Source organism: Chaetodon auriga, chromosome 21 (genome assembly GCF_051107435.1).
Source record: "Chaetodon auriga isolate fChaAug3 chromosome 21, fChaAug3.hap1, whole genome shotgun sequence".
Classification (NCBI taxonomy): Eukaryota; Metazoa; Chordata; class Actinopteri; order Chaetodontiformes; family Chaetodontidae; genus Chaetodon; species Chaetodon auriga.
The window spans coordinates 17,425,001-17,444,302 of NC_135094.1; the positions used below are offsets into that span (position 1 = coordinate 17,425,001).

The 19,302-nt window shown below is 46.5% G+C and overlaps 2 protein-coding genes across 2 annotated transcripts in view; one reads left to right on the forward strand and one right to left on the reverse strand.

Annotated features, from left to right (window-relative positions):
• zeb1b (zinc finger E-box binding homeobox 1b) overlaps positions 1 to 16,356 on the reverse strand; it is a 46,916-nt gene extending 30,560 nt beyond the window's left edge. Inside the window, exon 1 of the mRNA XM_076761616.1 lies at positions 16,236 to 16,356. Coding sequence (XP_076617731.1) covers positions 16,236 to 16,293 — 58 coding nt within the window. The 5' untranslated portion in view covers positions 16,294 to 16,356. The remainder of the gene's footprint in view (positions 1 to 16,235) is intronic.
• znf438 (zinc finger protein 438) overlaps positions 16,318 to 19,302 on the forward strand; it is a 56,315-nt gene continuing 53,330 nt past the window's right edge. Inside the window, exon 1 of the mRNA XM_076761618.1 lies at positions 16,318 to 16,476. The gene's annotated coding sequence lies outside the window, so the exon portion shown is untranslated. The remainder of the gene's footprint in view (positions 16,477 to 19,302) is intronic.

Sequence of the window (19,302 nt, forward strand, 5' to 3'; positions counted from 1 at the left end):
TTGGTGCTATCTTGCTCTGGCTAACAAAGGAATATGCGCATACAGATAGGAAATAATCAGACAGAAAGGCAAACACATGAGGAACGGCACAGCATCAATAAGGGACCTATCACTCGGAGACGGAAGCAACAAGGAAACATAAATGGGATGTCTCTCAGCTGTCCTGCATGGTACAAGTAACGGTGACTATGGGCAGGGCCGGGGGAGGCTAATTGGATGGAGCTATAGGACGTCCTGAGCTCTCAGGTCCCTGGCACTTCACTTGCCTCATCATTAGACTGACTGGCTCCTGTGGCCTCCGGCAGAGTGCTGTCTGCACGCCCTAATGACCGCTGACTCACTCAGCACGCAGCACCGCCGCCACATTAGTTCAGCCCAGAATAGCCCCAAATAAAGAGAGATGAGAGGGGAGTTGGGATGTTAGGCGCCCCTACAGTCTTTTAAGACATTACTCTGGGCCACAAAGCATTTTGTTGTGTTTGGTTTTATTCTATTCTCACCTTTTTAATGTGTTCAATTCAAGTCTGATTGGATTTAGTCTGTATAAACTTGGTCACTGTTCTAATAACCTAGTTGGTAACCCCACCAAGTCCTGCATGTGTTGAACTGTTAGCACTTATAAGTGATAGTGCACACACCTGATTAATGTAGGAAAAAATATTTAAGTGTCCACCTCAAGAGGATTTTTCTTACATATTTGTATTGGGAGTTCAAGGTTGGCATGTCTTAAAGTTTTCTTGACAAGTCATCGAGTTTAGACAGACTGATTTTAAAAACTTTCAAACACTCAAAGTGTGTCAGTGAACTGTGACAAGGACTAAGCTAATTTTTTCAATATGACTAAGTGTTGATTTTTGAGTGGCAATTATTCAGAGTCAGGAAGTGCTGACAAGAGAGTTGTTTACCAAGCTGATATATCTCTGGATTCCCTGCACTAAATTATCAAGAGTAGGAATTAACTCTGATGGGCTTGGACATCATTTTAATCTAGCCATGATACAGTGGGCGGTACTGGTCAGACTGTCAGAGCTGTTTGTGCTGACGGAGCAGACGGGCAAGCTGTGAAACATGTCTCCACTGTTGAGAAGGAGCCACATTTCTGGGTGGTTATATGAGACTAAATAACAACCATTGTAACAGCAATAGTTTGACATCTTGGAAAGTGCATATATTTAATTTCTTGCCAAGAATTTGAGAATATTGACACCACTCTTAGATCTGTAAAGCAAATATGGAGTTACAACCAGCAGCCGCTTAGCTTAGCTTAGCATAGAAGAGCAAGGTCTGTCTAAAGGCAACAAAATGTGCCCCTCTTAAGATCACTAATGAACACTTCATGGGCAAGCCTCAGTGACTTATGATAAACAGTGCAGGCTAGCTGTTTCACCATGCTTCCAGTCTTTATGCTAAGCTACGCCAACTTGCTGCAAGCTGCAGCATTATTTAGCTTACAGACACAAGAATAGCCTCATTCTCATCTAACTCAGCAAGGGAGAAAACAGTATTTCCCCAAAATACCGAACTATGCCTTTAAGTGCCTGAGCAAAAATGATTTCCAGAATGAAACACTGTGTGAAACAAAGTGGAGCCTGGCTCAGCAGATAGCTACGGGTTAACCAGGCTGTAAAACCCACATGATGGCAGGACAGAGGACTGCTCTGTGTTCAACTGACCATGGGGGGTAGGAGGAAGCAAGTGAGAGCGAGGGATGGAGACAGGGAGAGTTTTGTTCTGTTGTCCTTCCAATATGGAGATAGCAGTAAAGCTTCTCAAGCAGCACAGCTTCCTGATTTAACAAACGCTTAGTTCATAATCTGAGAGGGAAAATACCTTGTACCTTAAATGATGGGCAGGACAAGACCTGACAGAAAAACTCTATTAAAATAAAAAACACAATTGAAAACAACGGAGGAAAGACACTTGTTTCCATTTCTCTCAATGTCCACCTGTTTCTGAATGTGCGTGCATGAGAGAGAGAGACGGAGAGAGACAGAGGGGACACATCTGCTCAGGATTTGGGACGGGGCTCTTTCACCTTCTGTCGGAAGAGAGAAAGAAAGAACGAAGAGGGAGGGCATGTGTGAAAGAGACATGGTCTGTCTAAGATACACCAACTGAGTGCAGTATCAGCCAAAAATACTCCTCCTAACAAGTCAATACTGCCAATCGATTACTTCTGCGCAGGGCTTATGCAACATCACCACCTCAGTGTACAATTATGGTGAAATCACTGTGTGCAGGCAGGGGTTTGCACAGCAACCTGCTCGCCCTGTAGAGACGGAAAAGCAAACTCTTCGTGTGTGCCACAGGGCCTTTAAATCAAACGGCACAATGTGAACTAATGGCCTGGAAAAACTGAGAGAACTGTGCTCGCATAGACCCATATATAGAGACAGACGCAGGGAGGGAGGACAAAGGAGGAGAGGAGGAGACGGAGGGACACAGGCGTGCTAAATGTTTGCAGGCTTCTGAGAAGGCCTCAACCATGGAAATGACTTCATGATGAGAAATATTCTGCGTTCATAAATTTAGAGGAGCTTCGGAGGAACATGGAGCTGAGCTGGATGTCCAGTTAAAGAGGACAGAGCGATGGAGTGTGAGACACTTCTGAGTGAGATGCAATCACCTATACTCATCACTGTCCGTCCCTCCTCTCCTCACCTGCTACTCCTTTTCCTCCTGTTCTTAGCCCATCATCAACTCCTGCCCCTCCTCCTCCTCCTCCTCCTCCTCCTCCTCCTTCTCCTCTCCTGAAACCCAACGCAGCACCATTTCCATCGGGACTCTGATGTGAGCTCGGAGACGGCCGCGCTTAATCGATAGTGCCAGGTTGCCAAGACAACCTTGATTTCCTGTCGCCGCTTTTGCCGAGTGCCGGTGATTGCGCTGGGTGTCCGTTGCACCTGCCGCCCTCTCCTCCTCCTCCTCCTCCTCCTCCTCCTCCACTGTCTCATCAAGCGCTCCTTACCCCTCGCCTCCCTCCCTCTCGCCCTCCTGACGCCATATAGCGACCATAGACAAAAGAGGGAGACAGCTATACAAAGGCAAAACAGATTAGACCCATGAGGTTGGGTTTGATCAATCAAAACACAGTATTGAGTGTGAGGCCACATGTAAATACACACACACACACACACACACACACACACACACACACACACACACACAGCATGCACCCTGTCATCCCTGAAAAAAGGTGAGCTGTGACAGCTATCATATCTACCTTGGAGGGTGATGTCATTGTACCTGGGGAGCGTTTACTATCAGCCCCCCTCACACGAACACACACACACACACACACACACACACACACACACACACACACACACACACACACACACACACACTCCCCCTTGCGTCTCTTTCCTACAGGAGGGGTTGGCACCTCCTGTTTTTTTTTTTGTTTTGTTTTTTTTTTATTCATTAATGGAGAGCTCATTAATCGTGGCTGATAACGAGGATGTGGGACAGGGACATGATTAAGGGGCTCTCTCTCCTTTAGCTGGGCGCCCTTGGGGATAAACAACCTAGGGTGTGTGTGTGTGTGTGTGTGTTTCTGTGTGGGCCGCATGTTAAAACAGGTAAAGGACACACACCCGGTGCTATCAGTAGGACATCTGTGGGAAAGGCTACTACACATGTTTTCACTTTTTAGTGATTATAGAGTCAATTTAATCACTTGTATGCCACTGAGATTTTTACAGTTGTTAGCTATGCCTGTGCTTCCGTTTCATCCATCTTTCCTGAAAGATCTAAGTTTGTCTTTATCGGGATTCCCATAAGGCGACAAGGCTGAGGGAGATGGGATTCAGAGAGAGGAAAGGGGGGCCTCAAACACATCTCTGGAGTTTTTTTTTTTTCTTTCTTTCTTTTGGAGCATGTGAGGATGATGACTCCTGGGCTTCCCAGCTCAGACTCTCTCTCTCATAACTAGGAATTGAGAGAGGGACGTCTTAAAGGAAGGACTTACTGCTGCAAGACACATATTGACTGATTACTGTTTTAATCAAAGTCTGTGCTTTTGAAGCGTTATTTTTGTGCATTATCTAGTAATTTGTCAATTCAGTAGTGCATCAGGCTGAGATGCAGTCACATTAGCTGCTAGAGTGAACAATATGTATGCCAGGCTGGGAGTAATTTCCTAATGTCACACATGCTATAGACTATGAAATTGTTGATGGTGAGTTAAGAGAGCACTATGTTTCTCTGTCTGTGCTTTGTCTGTGTGTTTGTGTGCATGTTTGCCTGCATTCTCCTGTTTTGTTTGGGCTACATCGATCTGTTTCAGACTTCAATGTCACTGAGACGTTCATAAACAGTTTCAGACTGAGGGTCGATGGTACTCTCAGCAGTAAAGGTACATAAGGCGCCAGGCAAATCAGAAGCCTTTTTTTTTTTTTTTTAAAGGCTGTGCATCATTTTGGTGCCTTGTTTTGGGTCAAACTTGCCTGAATGTTGCAGAGTGCGAGAGCAGGTGTGAACAATACCTGTTCTTGCACATGAAAATCTGCAATACATGGACATTTATGAGCGCTTCATCCATCCTCAACATGTGACAGGTGACCATACTTCTGGGTTACTGGCAGTTTATGATGAATATCCATTGTGATACTATTTGGTTTTTCAAGCATCCAGAATTGCCCATTTTGTCAAGTCATCACAACAGCAAAAATGCCAGGAAAGCACAAAAATGCTAGAAAGAGGTCATCAAATTTGTTCTTGCATACCTGCATGTTTGGCCAAGCAAACAAGCGTTATATAATACTAGAAATAAGGTTAGTGCAGGCAGTGAAGCGCAGAAATGTTAAATTGCAGATGACTAACTAGGTGGTACGGTAGCCTACGACCAGAAAGATTAAAATGATAAGATGCTTCTTGGAAAGTCAGAACTGACCCACAGATGTAATGGATGTAACTGATCCACAAAAACAGCAGGATGACATCTCAGCCAGGGAGCAGAGATCAGTCTGTGCATGCATGAGGGCTTTGTAGTACACCAATCGTTTAGTCTTACACACATATTAAATCCAATCTGTCTGGACCAGGACCCTAATCCCCTCTCCACGGCCATGGAGACAAGCAGACAGTAATCCTCCATATTTGTATATTAATAGCCAGAGTCTCAGAGGGGGCCTCTATATATCATGATGTATGTTTTATTAGTTGGTTAATCTGCTTGTCGATCAGAGGACCTGGTCCATTTAAACCTGGGTTTTAATAAAAACACGGCCAGCCCTGCCTGAGGGATAAGCTCCCCAAGGACAAGTGAAAGAGCGTGCCTGGGTTCAATAGACTCATCATCAACAATAAACAGCTTTACATTAATGTTATCTGTCACGGGGCAATATAATTATCAGGTGGAATTCAGCCGTGGGCCTCAGTCCATTCCTAAGAAGCGGGCCAGATAAAGCCTGACCCAAATATAAGCCTGCTACCTTGTTACCATAATGCACACTTCAATCAACTCTAATGTTATTTCTGATGCTGTACTTTAGAATCATTACGTGTGTCCATAATAATTCACATTGGCCTGAAAATGCCTCCCTGTCCTCCTGAGGAGTTGACCCCCACATACTCTGGTTAAAGTGCAGCTCCACATCAGCAGATGTGACCGTCAGAGTAAAAGGAGAGCACATGGGTGAGATTCCTTTGGATCTGAATCACGTTGGAGTCGTCTGCTTACCTCTCAGCCCGTCTAGACGCTGTGTCACTGCCACACCCCACCGGACATCTGTCCTGATTCAATAGATTTATCAGACAGCCATTCGATTAGAAGGGCACTGCTTTAAATTAGCTGGTGAGTCGGGGAATGATGGAAGTGGGCTGGACAGGATGGCCATTACAGCCTAAGGGACACCGTCCCTCTTGCTTACCAATGGCATACAGTCGCCAGCGATCACGATGACGTCTGTAATCATTTCCCCTCTAAGGGCTGTAGACAACTGCTGATGCAATTAAACTTGCCTAGTCTTATGATTTCTCTTTAAAATTTCTCCCTCTAATACAGAGGTATGTAGCATCAGAGCAGAGGCCCAGTTTTATGGTGGGCATCAATCAAAGTGACTCCCATCAGGTAAGCAAACAAACAGCTTTTAAACATCTGGTGAGAGGAGATAGAGGGAGACGGAGAGGGGCACCCCAGGGAGATGTGAGGCTTTCCTCTGAGATGTGTTGATTGGGAGGAAGGATTGAGGCAAGGGCATAAAATGAAACAAAAAAAGGAGAGAAGACCCTCCGAGACAGTTCACACTCAGGTCAGAATTCAGGTGGAGGTCAGGAATGCACTTACAAAAAACACATGAGCCACACACACACACACACACACAGAAGGACACAAAAAACATGGCCTTTAAATGCATTGCAGCCAGGCCATGTGACTCTCACGGGGTAGTCTCATGGGAGCATCCCCCACCCCTGATCTCCCTGATGGACTATAACAACAGGAAGTTCGCTTGGCCTGCAACATCACACCACACCACACCTACAGATAACTGCTGCCTCTTTCACACACAGCACGCATTAACACAGAAACATTCACACCCACCCAGAGAGGCACACAGACACCCCGTCCCTGCGCCGCTGCAGCCGTCCTCATCATTCATACGTTACATTAGCGGCAGCCATTTATCAGTCATCGCAGTTAAGTCTAAGTTTAATCCCTCTAAAAGTGTGCTGTGTGGTGCAGAAGAATCGATGGCACGGTGCCCGCTGCTGCTGGCGTCGGTGGCGAGTGAGACGCGTTGCAGCCTGGCACTGAAACAAGGAAAGACCAAGGCTGGCAGGGGGTGGGCTTTTCAGTGACTGAATAGCCCTTGTTTATCTAGGCCCCTCTGGGAAGTCAGGACACTGCAGTGAATAGGAGCCAGTTAGCAGCGATGGCATAATAAGACCAGGGGGAGGACGGGGGTCATTGAAATTCAACGCAGGCTACTGTCAAGACAAACCACCCTTGCCAGCTGTGGCAGCAACTCAAAGGAGCAAGGGAGTGCTTTCTATGGCTGAGGTTTTGGGTTAACAACACAACATTAGGTGACCAACAAGATTTGACGCGCTATTGCTTACTCATCAAAAACACCAGATGAGAGGTGGTATCTTATGTTGAAGGAGGGATCTTTCACTACCACTGAACAGAAGAGACACACAAATGTGGCTAATTCAAGTCATGAACTTCTTCAAAAGGATGACACTGACATGACAGGCGCAGAAGAGGACTATTTTCTCTTCAGGCCTATGTGTCACACCGTGTCCACGCACTCCTTGCTCTTTATGGGCAAGTCAGAAGTGACTGGAAGCAGTGGGAGTCATTGGGCTGACACAGCCGCAGTCTTCTTCAGCCCTATTTCCAAGTCTCACAAGACAGCAAGGTGCTTTAGAGGAATAAAAAGACCTTTCGTTCCAGGCTCAGCCTTCAATTTACAGAGTCAAATCTTTTAAATGTGTCTGAAAAGAGATGCTGTTTTCTTTGCCCTCTGTGTGGTGGGAAACAGACGGGTCTACAGCCCAGCAATAGTGTTGATTCTTTTTCCAGGCTTTCATGTTTTCTGCCCTGGCTTGTGGTCTCCACAGCCCCTGATGATGAGCCTTAAATAGGCTGCCACAGGTGCTGGGGGCCGGGGAGGTGAAGGCGCGGGGGGTGGAGGGGGTGGCCTGGATGGGAGCAGGGCCACAGGAAGCCTCTTGTTTTCACAGAGATAAAGGGCTTTCAGGTTGCATCCTGGGCCGTAATCTCTCACACACTTCCTGGTTTTGTTCGCGGTGAGGCAAGAGAAAATGACAAGCTAACCTTCGCCCTAAGAAGCTGATCGATAGCTTCTGATGAGACAGGATGTGTGTCTGGCGTTGGTGGTTTTGAAGAGCATAAAATGACAAAGAGACAGCCCGGATTTGATTTTGAGCCGTGTTCATTAATAGTCCTTGATCAGGGCTGATTTATGGGTTCATTTATTCCGAGTGCTGGTTCATTACTGATGATGATTAGAAAAGTGTGCATATAATTTCTTTCCTGACCTCTTCATTTGCTTTTAGAGCACAATTAACATTGTTCCAAGCTCTAACATCCTAATTACAGAAAAGATAATGCTCCCTTCCTTCAAATTCAAGTTCCTCCTTAACCAGTCACTTAGCGGTGGCCTTGTGTATAAAAAGATGCATTTACTATAAATTTGCATGAAAGGGATTTATTGAAAAGTTTGCATTGAGGAGAAGCACAAACTTCACACATTCATAATGATAAAAGCTCACATTCCTCCTCCTTTCTCTGCGGCTCTCACGTTTTCTCTCTCTATTCTGAACATGTCCTTCTTCAGAAGGCCAGCGTTTGACTGTGAGCCACACCCTGTTCTCCTGCCAGAGGAAACTTTCAATCTCTGCCTCTCTCCCTCACTCTGGCTGTAGCTCTGGCTCTCTCGTACTTTTGTCAGGTGTTATTTATGAGTGCCGTATAGCTGAGTTGCTGCATGCCTACAGCACCTGCTGGTGTTGTAGAATCAGAGCCAAGGCAGCTGCCAGAGAGGGGGAATGGGAGACAGAGAGAGAGCAAAAAAGGAAAGAATACATAGGGCTGAAGAAGGAGTCCGAGAGTGTGACACCTTATGAGAAAAAGAGCATTAGAGGCTAATAGACGGAAAGTGGAGGCGAGGACCTGATGGTGGGGCGATAGCGTGCCGCTTTGTTGTTGCTGTAAGCGCACTGGCATGCAGCGGACAGATCATACGACTAATGATGAGTGCATGATAGGAACAATAGGACAAAACAAACAAACAAGCGATGAGCAAGCACTAATTAATAGTGTCGTACAACTCCAAACCTGATCAATTAAAGGCCATGCTTCAATGACTTGCAGGCAAAAGCGCCGGCGCCAGTGTAACTAGAGAGGGGAGGGCCCTGTCAGCATGAGTAAGAGGACAGATCGCCTGACTATGGAGATCCGAGGGTATCTGCTGCCTTCCCTTCACTACGCGCTACACACACATAACCGTCCACCCACACATGTATTTAAGGAACGTGCTCGGGAGGCCCCCGCATGTTTTGACTGTAAACACCTGAACGCTGGTAGCGGTGAGCTGGACCAGGACAGGTGGGCTGAGACAGGTCAAAGGTCACTGGCTTAATTCCAGTTCCCAGAGCCATAGAGGAAAAAAACTGCACTATGTACTTTGCTCTAGAGGGCTGTCGATCGTGTATGACAGGTGCTCGCGGGGTAGACAGCCTGAATTTACAGTTTGGTCAACAAGAGACAGAGCACAATCCAGCTCTAACCCTACTGTACTGAACATCAGGTCCAGAAGGTTAAATGCAACACGATGTGTTTAAGCAATACCTCGGAAAGAATGATGACACTCGGGTGGTAGAAGTGGGAAGATATGAGGGATGTATGAAGGGAATAAACAGCTTATGAAGCACTGATGTGGATGAATTCACCACTGAGGGACGGGTATTTCTCATCCGGTGCCAGCTCTGTTGAGTCTCTACATGGAGGAACTCAATGAAAGTGTATACAAAAAAAGAAAGACATAAAAGTATGAAAACAGAACATGATTAAGAAATACAGTACATTTCTAAGGTTGGGATAGTTTTATCTGCCTTCGTTCTGATCTGCTCTGAGGACACAGTATCAGTGCAGTCCCAGCTGCATATAACGCTATTCTGATGTCTTTCGCCTTTTCTTCACATGCACTGTTTCGTATTTTTCTTTCACAAAGACATACTGTAGCTCCTTTCTTGTAACAGTTGATGAGTGCGTCTAGGCCTGGCTGCCTCCTTCGGTCAGGTCACACTAGTGGGGTCATGGGGAGCTCAACAAAACACTCATAAGTTAAATGGGGCGATGTGGATGCTCCATGCCTCCCTCTCTTCTGCCCTCCCCTCTGTTTTCAGGCTGGCCATTCTCCTCTCATTAATCCTGTGTGGATGTTTATCCATGTTGACATTCAACATAGCAGCCGGCCTTCTCTCTGACTAACAAACAGGGTGACTAAGGTTTTTTTTTTTTTTTTCCGCTGGAGTTGTCACAGGGCTAGCCTAGCCTAGCTAGCTCAATGCAGAGGCTTGGGGGACAGAGGGACACTCAATTTGTTAGTCACATCACAGCCAGGCTGTGCAACTGGAAACAGTATGTGAATATGAATGCCTAACCCCTCGGGGGGGTCATTATCAGTTCTGTGTGCTACGGAGAGGAAAATCAATACGGTCATCATAACGGGCTGGCAAGAAGCCAGCCACTGGGCTGTGTTCAAAGCACAGTACATGGCAGCGGATTACTCCTCATCTGATGTCATCTAATTTCATCCCTGTAGACAGAGACACTGTGGGACTATAATAAGGTCAAGCACATTTAAAAGAGACTAGACACCAAACATTTATGTCAAAAAAGACAAGGTAATAAAAAAGACAAAAGACGTCCAAACTAACAGTCAGGTGGTCTGAAATGAAGCTACAGCAGAGGTTTGCCCTGATGAGTTTTTGCCACAAACACAAGCTGGCGTAAGAGCCCCTGACCGGGCCCGCCTTCTGCCTATTGTGTCAGTCCAGTCTTTTTCATTAACCGCTCCACTGAGGACCACAAGGAGGGGAGGGGATAGATGGGCGGGAAGGGAAAGAAAGAGGTGGTGGTGATGATGGAGGGGGGGCAAGGAGGGATCTGCAGACAGACCCAAAGGGACTCACTGTAGACCTGAAGAGCAGCCACCAAATACATGATTAAAAACACACATCAACAGAGAGCGCTGGGCACACCGTACACAATATTTACCTCCACCAGGATGGCAATTTAGACGTAATCTCTCCCCCAAGTATACACACTACTAGAGAATATTACCTCTCACCCCCACACTTGTAGGGAGGGGCTGAGAAGGAGAGAGACCAAGAGGGAACAGTAAAGGTGGAAGACAAGAAAAGAAAAGAAAAGAAAAGAAAAGAAAAGAAAAGAAAAGAAAAGAAAAGAAAAGAGAAACATAGTTGGAGACTTTGAAGGCATTTTGCAAACACACCTGTCTGCCCATGACTCACTGCTCTGGAGTCAGGAGAGGAGGCTTTTCTGCTCAGTTAGCTTACATGATACACTTAACTGAGCTCTCCTCCCTACACTGCACTGCAACAAATGCTCGCCTGCACCACTCTCTGTGACAGTGTCATTGTTTAGGGTCAAGGCTGTCAGAGCTGCAAACCAGCACAAGAGACTCAACGACAACAAGCAGGCCAGTATGGATGCTGTTCCACATGTTGTCGCATCAAGGCAGCAGTTCTGGTTACTACAGCGTCTAAATGATGCTTCACGCTGGTGAGAAGCAGCCCGGGCTGCTATTCTGGGAGGCCACATTTTGCTCCGGAGCAACGGTTGTGTTTTTGTTCAGTTCAGTGAGCTGACGCAGCGCTACAAGCTCCCACCGCCTCACCCTTGTGTTACCCCCTATCCACAATATTTTTGTCCTTTCAGGCAGAGTATTTGGCGATGGCTGCGTCATCATCAGTTCGGGAGCCTCCAAGGCACACGGCCCCCATCACATTGTCCTGTCATGCAGATGGACCCCTCATGGCCCACGCTGGGGATTTGGGGAAGCTCCTGCCTGCTGTGCCAAATTAAGCCCTTACCCTGACATTAAAAACAGCACACTGGGTGGCACACATTGCCACTTTAAAATACACGGGACAGAAATGCCACGGGGATGCGTCGGCGTTAACGTTAAGGCGAGCAAGCGTGATGCAGACGTAAGCTACATTTCCAAGACAAAAATGTCAAACAGAGAGCTGCAAAGCAGGCCCTTGAGGGCCCGAGGGCTGCGTGAGAGAGGGATTTGATGAATTCTGTGAACGTTCCATGGATTCCTCCCTCACGGGGACCTTTGGGAAAAGAATGGGTCATATGCAAATGGCATGCACAGTATGGAGGAGAAGTTTCCCACAAGCCGAGTGTGAAAAGGGCTCTCCCTCCCCATGCCGGGCCCGCTGAATGGGCCTTTTCTTTTGCCACTGAAAGTGTATGAGGTAGAGCAGGCAAACTGCAAAGGTAACTAGGCTCTTTCTCCTCAGGCTTTCTCACTAAAGCCTGAACACACAATGGTTCATTTAAGCATTCAGCCACACAAACCCCAATAAAGCACATCCAAGCACAGTTAAGGGGGTTACTGAAACTGACTCTGGGTTTAAAACTCATTCTTTATGAAGAGAGAGCACCTTTTTATAGGCTAATGCTCTCAGCCTCCATGGGAGCAGCTAATCATTAAGCTGCCTTAACAGAGGTGGGAGTGTGGTCGTACATCACATAATTTTAATTCCACTGAATGGTCAGATGAGGACAGGCCTTTTCCCACCCTGACGGACACATCGAGGGATGGGAGAAAAACTTTTTTTTCCCCAGATGGACAAATGAAGCAAAGAAGTGCCTGGATGTTAAATGCTGATGAATGTTCCGAGCATAACACATACAGGTCTGGGAGATAGGTGTCATGTGAGTCGTGCTTTTCATCTGCCAGCACCAGCCCCTCAGTTGCCACCTGTTGTAAACTTCTTTAGTCACCTCAGCCACTTCTCACCAATTCTCTCCATCCCCCCTTTCGACTCCACAGGGGACACGGAGCCCACAGTTTAAGGGGTCAGAGAGGAATGGATGGAGCGGAGAAAAAGCTGCAGCTCCAACACTCCCCCACCTCCTCCTCCTCCTCTTTTCTCCTTTTATTGAACAGACTTAAACACAAACACAATTGGACATGCTGGAAGCCACACAATGGCACAGGGGGGGAAAGTGAAGTCATACTCTACGCACGCATGGGTGCCTAGGTCAGGGGGCAATCAACAGCACCCCTGGCTACTGTGTCTCAGCCCCCCGAAATAAAGGACAAGCTCTGGAGGGAGGAGGAAGAGGGGACAGAGAAAGAGAGAGCAGAGGCGGGGGGGATTTTCTTCTTACTTGGCACTTTCAAATGAAGCTGCTGAGGAAGTTGGTGAAAAGCAGTGAGATAAATGAAAAATTTCCTCCTCTGCTAAACTCTTCACACAACAGGGGAGGACCTTTAAAATGTAAACAGATGTCTTTTAAAACACTGAAGTGGCATGCGGAGCTGCAGAGCCAATCCCCACCTCCTCCCGAGCCTCCGCGATAGCCCAAAACATTGCATGTTTCACCAAGCAAACTGTCGCTGTAGCTAAACCATTGTTTTCATTATTGTTCTCCCCCAAAACTTACAGCATGTGGTTGTATTCAATAGTTTCTAGACAGGGTGAGCGAGTCCAGGGCACTAAGTATAGTTTAAGTATAGTTTTACCAGGCCAATAAACATGCTCCTCAACATTACATGACTTGTTGCCAAGTGCCAAGCCCACAACCTCATTTTCCTTATGTGATGGATGATTCATCAAGGTGCAAGCGTGTGTGTGTGAGTGTGTGAGTATGTCTCAGAGAGAGGGAGGGGAGGAAAGGGGGGAATGAAGGGAGACAGGAGAGAGAAAAACAGATTAGGGGATGAGATAAATGACCCATGTGATAGTGTCAAGTAAATAGAAATCCTAGCTACCTGTATGTACACTCATTGTAAGGTGTATCTGAAACACTGTTCTGGAGAGCTCTTGAGCATGGGCACAAAGCTGTCAAAGCACGGCCCTGTTTATTTTTGCAAAGAATGTTAACACCGGGCGCATTCCTCTATTCCCAAATTGCTGTGTTAAATTACCGTTGCAGGGAACGGCTGCTATTCCTGAGGGGAGCTGACTGGGGAGAAGCGACAAAGGAAGCCGTAGTATCCCGCCGATTGCAAACACCTGTCGTCCTGCAGGCTGTTAACACCTCTCTGTTTACAGCGGGGAATGGAGCTCACCTTGATCTCAGCTGCCCCTGTTTGCCAGGGACCTGGCAAAGCCACGGACCATAACAAGCTGGGCACAACTTGAGGGCTTGCTTAATTATAAGAACCCACACAATAGTTATTGAAACTTTTTTCTTTTTTTTTTTTTTAACCATAAAAAGTAGCCACTTGGCTGGAGCTGGTTCCTGCAAAGACAGCGCATTAAATTGGCAACTTGTTGTAAAAATCTAACAACACAAGCTTTCAATTTGGGTTTACTGAGGAATTCCCTTCAGATGGCAGAGATGGTGATTTACAAGACAGATCAGCAGCCTTGTCAGAAGGTGGAAGTGAGGACTTAAAAGCAGACCTTGATGACTCTTTGAAGCAAATGCAAATGAGGCAAAGTAACAGGGATCACATCTGTTTGGTTAAGGATGTGACTTTAGATGCCAAGAGGGCTGTGCCCTTATTGAGAAATGCTTCATAAAACCCTGTTAAGTTTAAGGAAAAAAGCAACAAATGGCAGGTAGACATCCTGAAGCCTCTGCAGAGCAAACTCCCTTTCTCTCCCAAGACAGAGAGACATCCACACCTTGACAGCAGGACCGTTATCTGAGGTGTGTCCACACTTTGAACGGGCACACACGCTCCAGGGACGGAATGAATAGCTGATCACACCCCATGACAAACCGACATGACAGTGGCAAACATCGACAGCACCCATCAATTAAAAAAAAAAAAAAAAAAAAAAAAAGCCAATCTTTCCATCAGGTATCCACACCACAGCAAACTCGCACAAGAAAACCCCGCTGCTTTCATGCCCCCACGAATTACTGCTTTCAGCCCGACAGAAAGAAGCGGCTCTCTCTAAGCGAGTTCGCCCATCCCATATCTGATTATACTGGTTTGTTTTGACGAAACAACACTGCATTTCCTGCATTAACCCAGTTCCTTTAAGCTACACTGGGTGGCACAACACATGAGCATGACTTGATCGACAACACATGTTGTCAGACTCGCGACAAAAAAAAAAAAAACAAAATAAGAATTTTTAAAAAGGCTTGCTTTTACAATAAAACAATTTGTATCGGTCAACTGATTCACATTAATCCATGACGGAAATACATAGAAAGATGTAGCAGACGAACAGCCGTTAACAAGTCACCAAAGTCCTTTAGATTTACATTAAAATTAAGCCAAAATCACATTTACGTATCTAATACAAACAGGACATAAATCGAGTAAGATCGCACCCCGATGAGAGCCCTTTACGCTACTTTTTAACCGTATAAACAATGTTCACACCACAGTAAGGTGGCTAAAAACCCGTAGCGCTTCGCATACCCACACGCAGATTATGTATCCACTTGTACCATTAATATAAATGTATTAAAATAAGCAATAACGCAAAAGACAAGAAGTGTGTTTAGAGGTTCGCTCGCGTCCTCGGTCGTACAAGAAATCAGGATTCCCAGCGCGCGACTGGAGAGGATCCGCTGTCCTTATATGGGCTGCGCTCGCTCTGCTCACACAAGCAGCGCGTGAGATATTCCTCGTTCTCCGGAACCTCCGTTAGCCCATCCATGTTTCTTTCAAGCTTTCTGTTGTTACTTGACTGTCAAACACCCTTGTTAAAACATTTTTACGTGAGCGATATGAGCGGCACTGAAGTAAAACACTGTAATAAGTTGAAAGCTGAAGAAAAGAGGACTGGTCAGAACGTGCTTCAACACAACAAGACGCATTTTTTTTTTCTTTTATTTTTGCCATAAAACACTGTAACGATGTGGTCGATAACATAAAGCTAATCTGAAGCTCACAGCAGGCAGAACTGAATCAGCTCATGTAGTGCAGCAACAGTGTCCTATCGCTACCTGCTCCGAGTGAGCAAAAGAAGAAGAAGAAAAAATAAAGAATAAGCAGTTCTGTGTTTCAGAGACACAACTCACGTCAACAAGCTTTTGAACAAAACAACAGTTAAATTTTTTTTTCCCCCAATCGAAATCGTTAGAGACAAACAGTCTGTCGAGGTCCGCAATAACAATCAGGTAGCCTGCTTCCCACAGAGGCAGGTCCGAGTTTGGTGGTCGGCTCAAACTCGACAGAATAAGAGTAAATCAATGAATGTAGAGTGTGAAGAGAGGGTGAAAGTGTTTTAAAATGAAGAAAGAGGTTTAAAGTGGAGACAAAAGCGGGTCCACTCATTACAGGGTGAGGTGCGTATAACGGTCTCCGGTGCAGCGGACCGCTAGGCGGAGGGAGAGACGCGACGCAGGTATAACGGTACACCACATAGGGCTGCAATACAGCGCTCACTTGCTACTTCCCAGCACTTTGAGTTACTAAAAGCCGGACTTATGGGCTGCCAAACTTTTAGCTGAAATTACCAGGAGACAGAACAGCCTCTAGACCGCTTCCCCGAAAGAAAAGCTCCGCGTCGGAAGTACTTTTACTCACCGTTGTTCCTCCTCGGGTTCGCCTGCTTTCTGCGCTTACACCTGGGGCCATCCGCCATGATCCTTTCGTTGTGTCTAAATGCTGCCGGAGAGTCACCTCCTCTCTCACCCCCTCTCCCCCTCCTCCTCCTTCTCCCTCCTTTTCACCTCCCCTTCTCCGCACCTGGTTTACGACACTCAGCTTTACGACATCACCTTCCCGCACCTCCCCGACCCACGCTGCCAGGAGGCGACCATTCATAGTAAGTACTGGAAGTGAGAGATGAGAGCATGCACGCTGTACCTGGCCAGCCTTCAGAATGAGTGCTGGTGTGATCATGCAGCCATTTCTTTCTGTCTTTAGTAGAAAGGTGTAAGGCAAGGTGATAGTCTGAGGATTATGTTAGTTTGCATTGTTTATAACATCCCAAACTACATCCTGTGCTTCATGCATTCTACCTGATCACAATGCAGGTTGAAAATTGTATTATTATTTTGAGAGAAATATTTTTTTATTTGGCAATCTGTCACTTTCTTGCTTTTATGCACACACATACATGTCAGGAATTGGTAGAAGATTCATTACTTTGTGCCATAATCAGCACATATTATGTTATGAGAACCACCTTCTATGTGACATTTTGCCACCCAGCTTTGACCTACTGACCAATGTATCAAACGTGTGTGTGTGTGTGTGTGTGTGTGTGTGTGTGTGTGTGGAGGTTTGCCTGTGTCCTCTTCATCACCGCTGCAGTGAGCTTGGCTCTGGAGAACAGCGGGGTCTTTCTTTAGGTGGAGGATTGAATCAGTGATGACAGTCTCATGACCTCTTCCTCTCCCGAACACACACACGCTCTGTCTGGTGCATTGCTGTCCTACTGTGCAACACACACACACACACACACACACACACACACACACACACACACACCACTTATCACACAAGGCTCTGTGTAAATAGAAAAGAAAAATCCAGGATCACATGTTTGAGGTGAATTCTTCTGGAGACTTGTAGTGACAGGAAAGATGAAGTTTATAAACTCAGCACAGAATGAAATGATGTTTGAGGTCCCATGACATGCAATTACAGGTCAGAGGTGCGGCAGATGCTGCGAGGCTATGGCTATTCTTGAAGCAGATGACTGTCGGGTTTGTGGTGCTTGGACCTCTGGTATGTGAGATGTCATCATTCAGTCCGTTGTGGCAGACTGTGTAACCCAGTTTTGCCTCAAGTTGGGTGTCCTGTATTGTCAAGACAGGCTGTTTAATGAGGCCATGGCAGTTTGTAATTACAAAATTGCAATCCCAAGATGTCATCATATACCCATATACAAAATATGAGTGTATGTCACCGGCGTATAGCCTTAACAAACTCCCCATTGCTTGACAATCAGCATATCATTCAGTTATGTGTGACAGCTTGTATACATAGGATGGCAGATCTCTGGGCTGAATAATTCAGTAGCAGCAGAGCAGTCCAGCTCCCAGGGCAGGCTTCCCAGACAGAGAATAATAGCTTTAGCATAAACAACACCTCCAAACTTGTTCCAGGTGGCCTCTTCCACCAATAGACAGCCTGCCTGTGAGGGACACAATGAGGGGAGGGTGCCCATGCTCTCTCTCTGCCTTCCCTGATGAAAAAGGCCCCAGAAACAGTCTACATCAGCAAAGATCAATGATGAGACGCTACGCTAGCCGTGCAGCCGTAGCGGTGTTCCCTGCACAGTGAGCCTGGAAAAATAGGATGCTTGTTATCCAATGGAAAGTCCGATCTTTCCCATTTTCCTTGGATTGCGCTGCTATTAGCATGAAGTCATTTTTCAGCGTCTGTGGAAAACAAAGAATAACAATTATACGACCACTACTAATACAAAATAGCCCGAGGACATCTCTGATGTGTTTCAGAGGAACTGGAGTAAAACAGGGTGATTTATTTTCTCTGGCATGTCACTGTATTTTGTACTGGAGCACTTCACACACCGGCGAATGAGAACTACACGGAGCTGCTTGCGTACGCGCCGTCTTCCTGATGGCCCCTCTATGATTTGGATGAATGCGGGGTCAGATAAGTCAATTACAAGACATTGATCTAATTTCATAACAACTGCCACCTCACACTAAAATGAATACCTCAGCTAATAAAGAGAGAGGCAGCTTATTCCACTGCAAATATCCCCCAAAGACGACACACAGGTGTTATCCACCTGAATAATGACATCGGCAATAAAATCGAGATCTTGTCTTAACTAAAATGGGCCATGAAATACAATCAAAGGCTGACTCCTGCTCTTCCTATGGGGAGTTGAAACTGAGGTGAGGAGGGGGGAGAGAGTGAGGGATAAGCAGCCATCCTCCACTACATTAAGGGATCATGCTGCTCCCTGAAAATGAGTATTGATCCTCTTAGGTCCAGGATCGTTTAGGAGATTAATGTGAGTAGTGGTTGAGCTCCATGGTGCTCCACGCAGGACCAGGGGATCAGCTCAGTGGGATGGCTGAAAGGGGGGCAGGGGGTGGGAGGGGTGGGGGGCAGCTTTGTCCCGTACATCCAGCCACAACCCCACTAGCTCTGCGCCATCTGGGCTGTCAGCTAAGAGAATCAGCTGGATGTCTAGTTGTCAGAAGGGTGGGTAAGATAAAAGGGAGAAGGCAAGAGAGTGTAAAATAGAAACAGTAGGGGAAAGCAAAAGAGCTCAGAGTGTCAGAAGCAGGCTGGATGGATGGAAAGAGAGAGAGCAAGCGCAGGAACAGAGGAAACGAGAGTAGAAGAGAGGAACAGAAAGTGCAAAAGGAGGATGAGGGGAAAAGGTACACCCTGCCCTGCTCCAAATAGAGAGGAGAAGCAGGAGGCAGTGGCAGTGATAGAGAGAGACACAGCAAAGACTAAACTGCTTAATCTCTCCCAAGAGATGGCAGCTAAATGTGAGGTCCTCCTCCTCCTCTTCCCCGTTCCACAGACCAGCTACCCCCACACAGCACTACACTATCACCGCCATGGCACTCTGCTCAGCTGCAGTCAAGGCAGTTATCCAGCTAAAAGACACACAGACACCTACACACACACACACACACACACACACACACATACA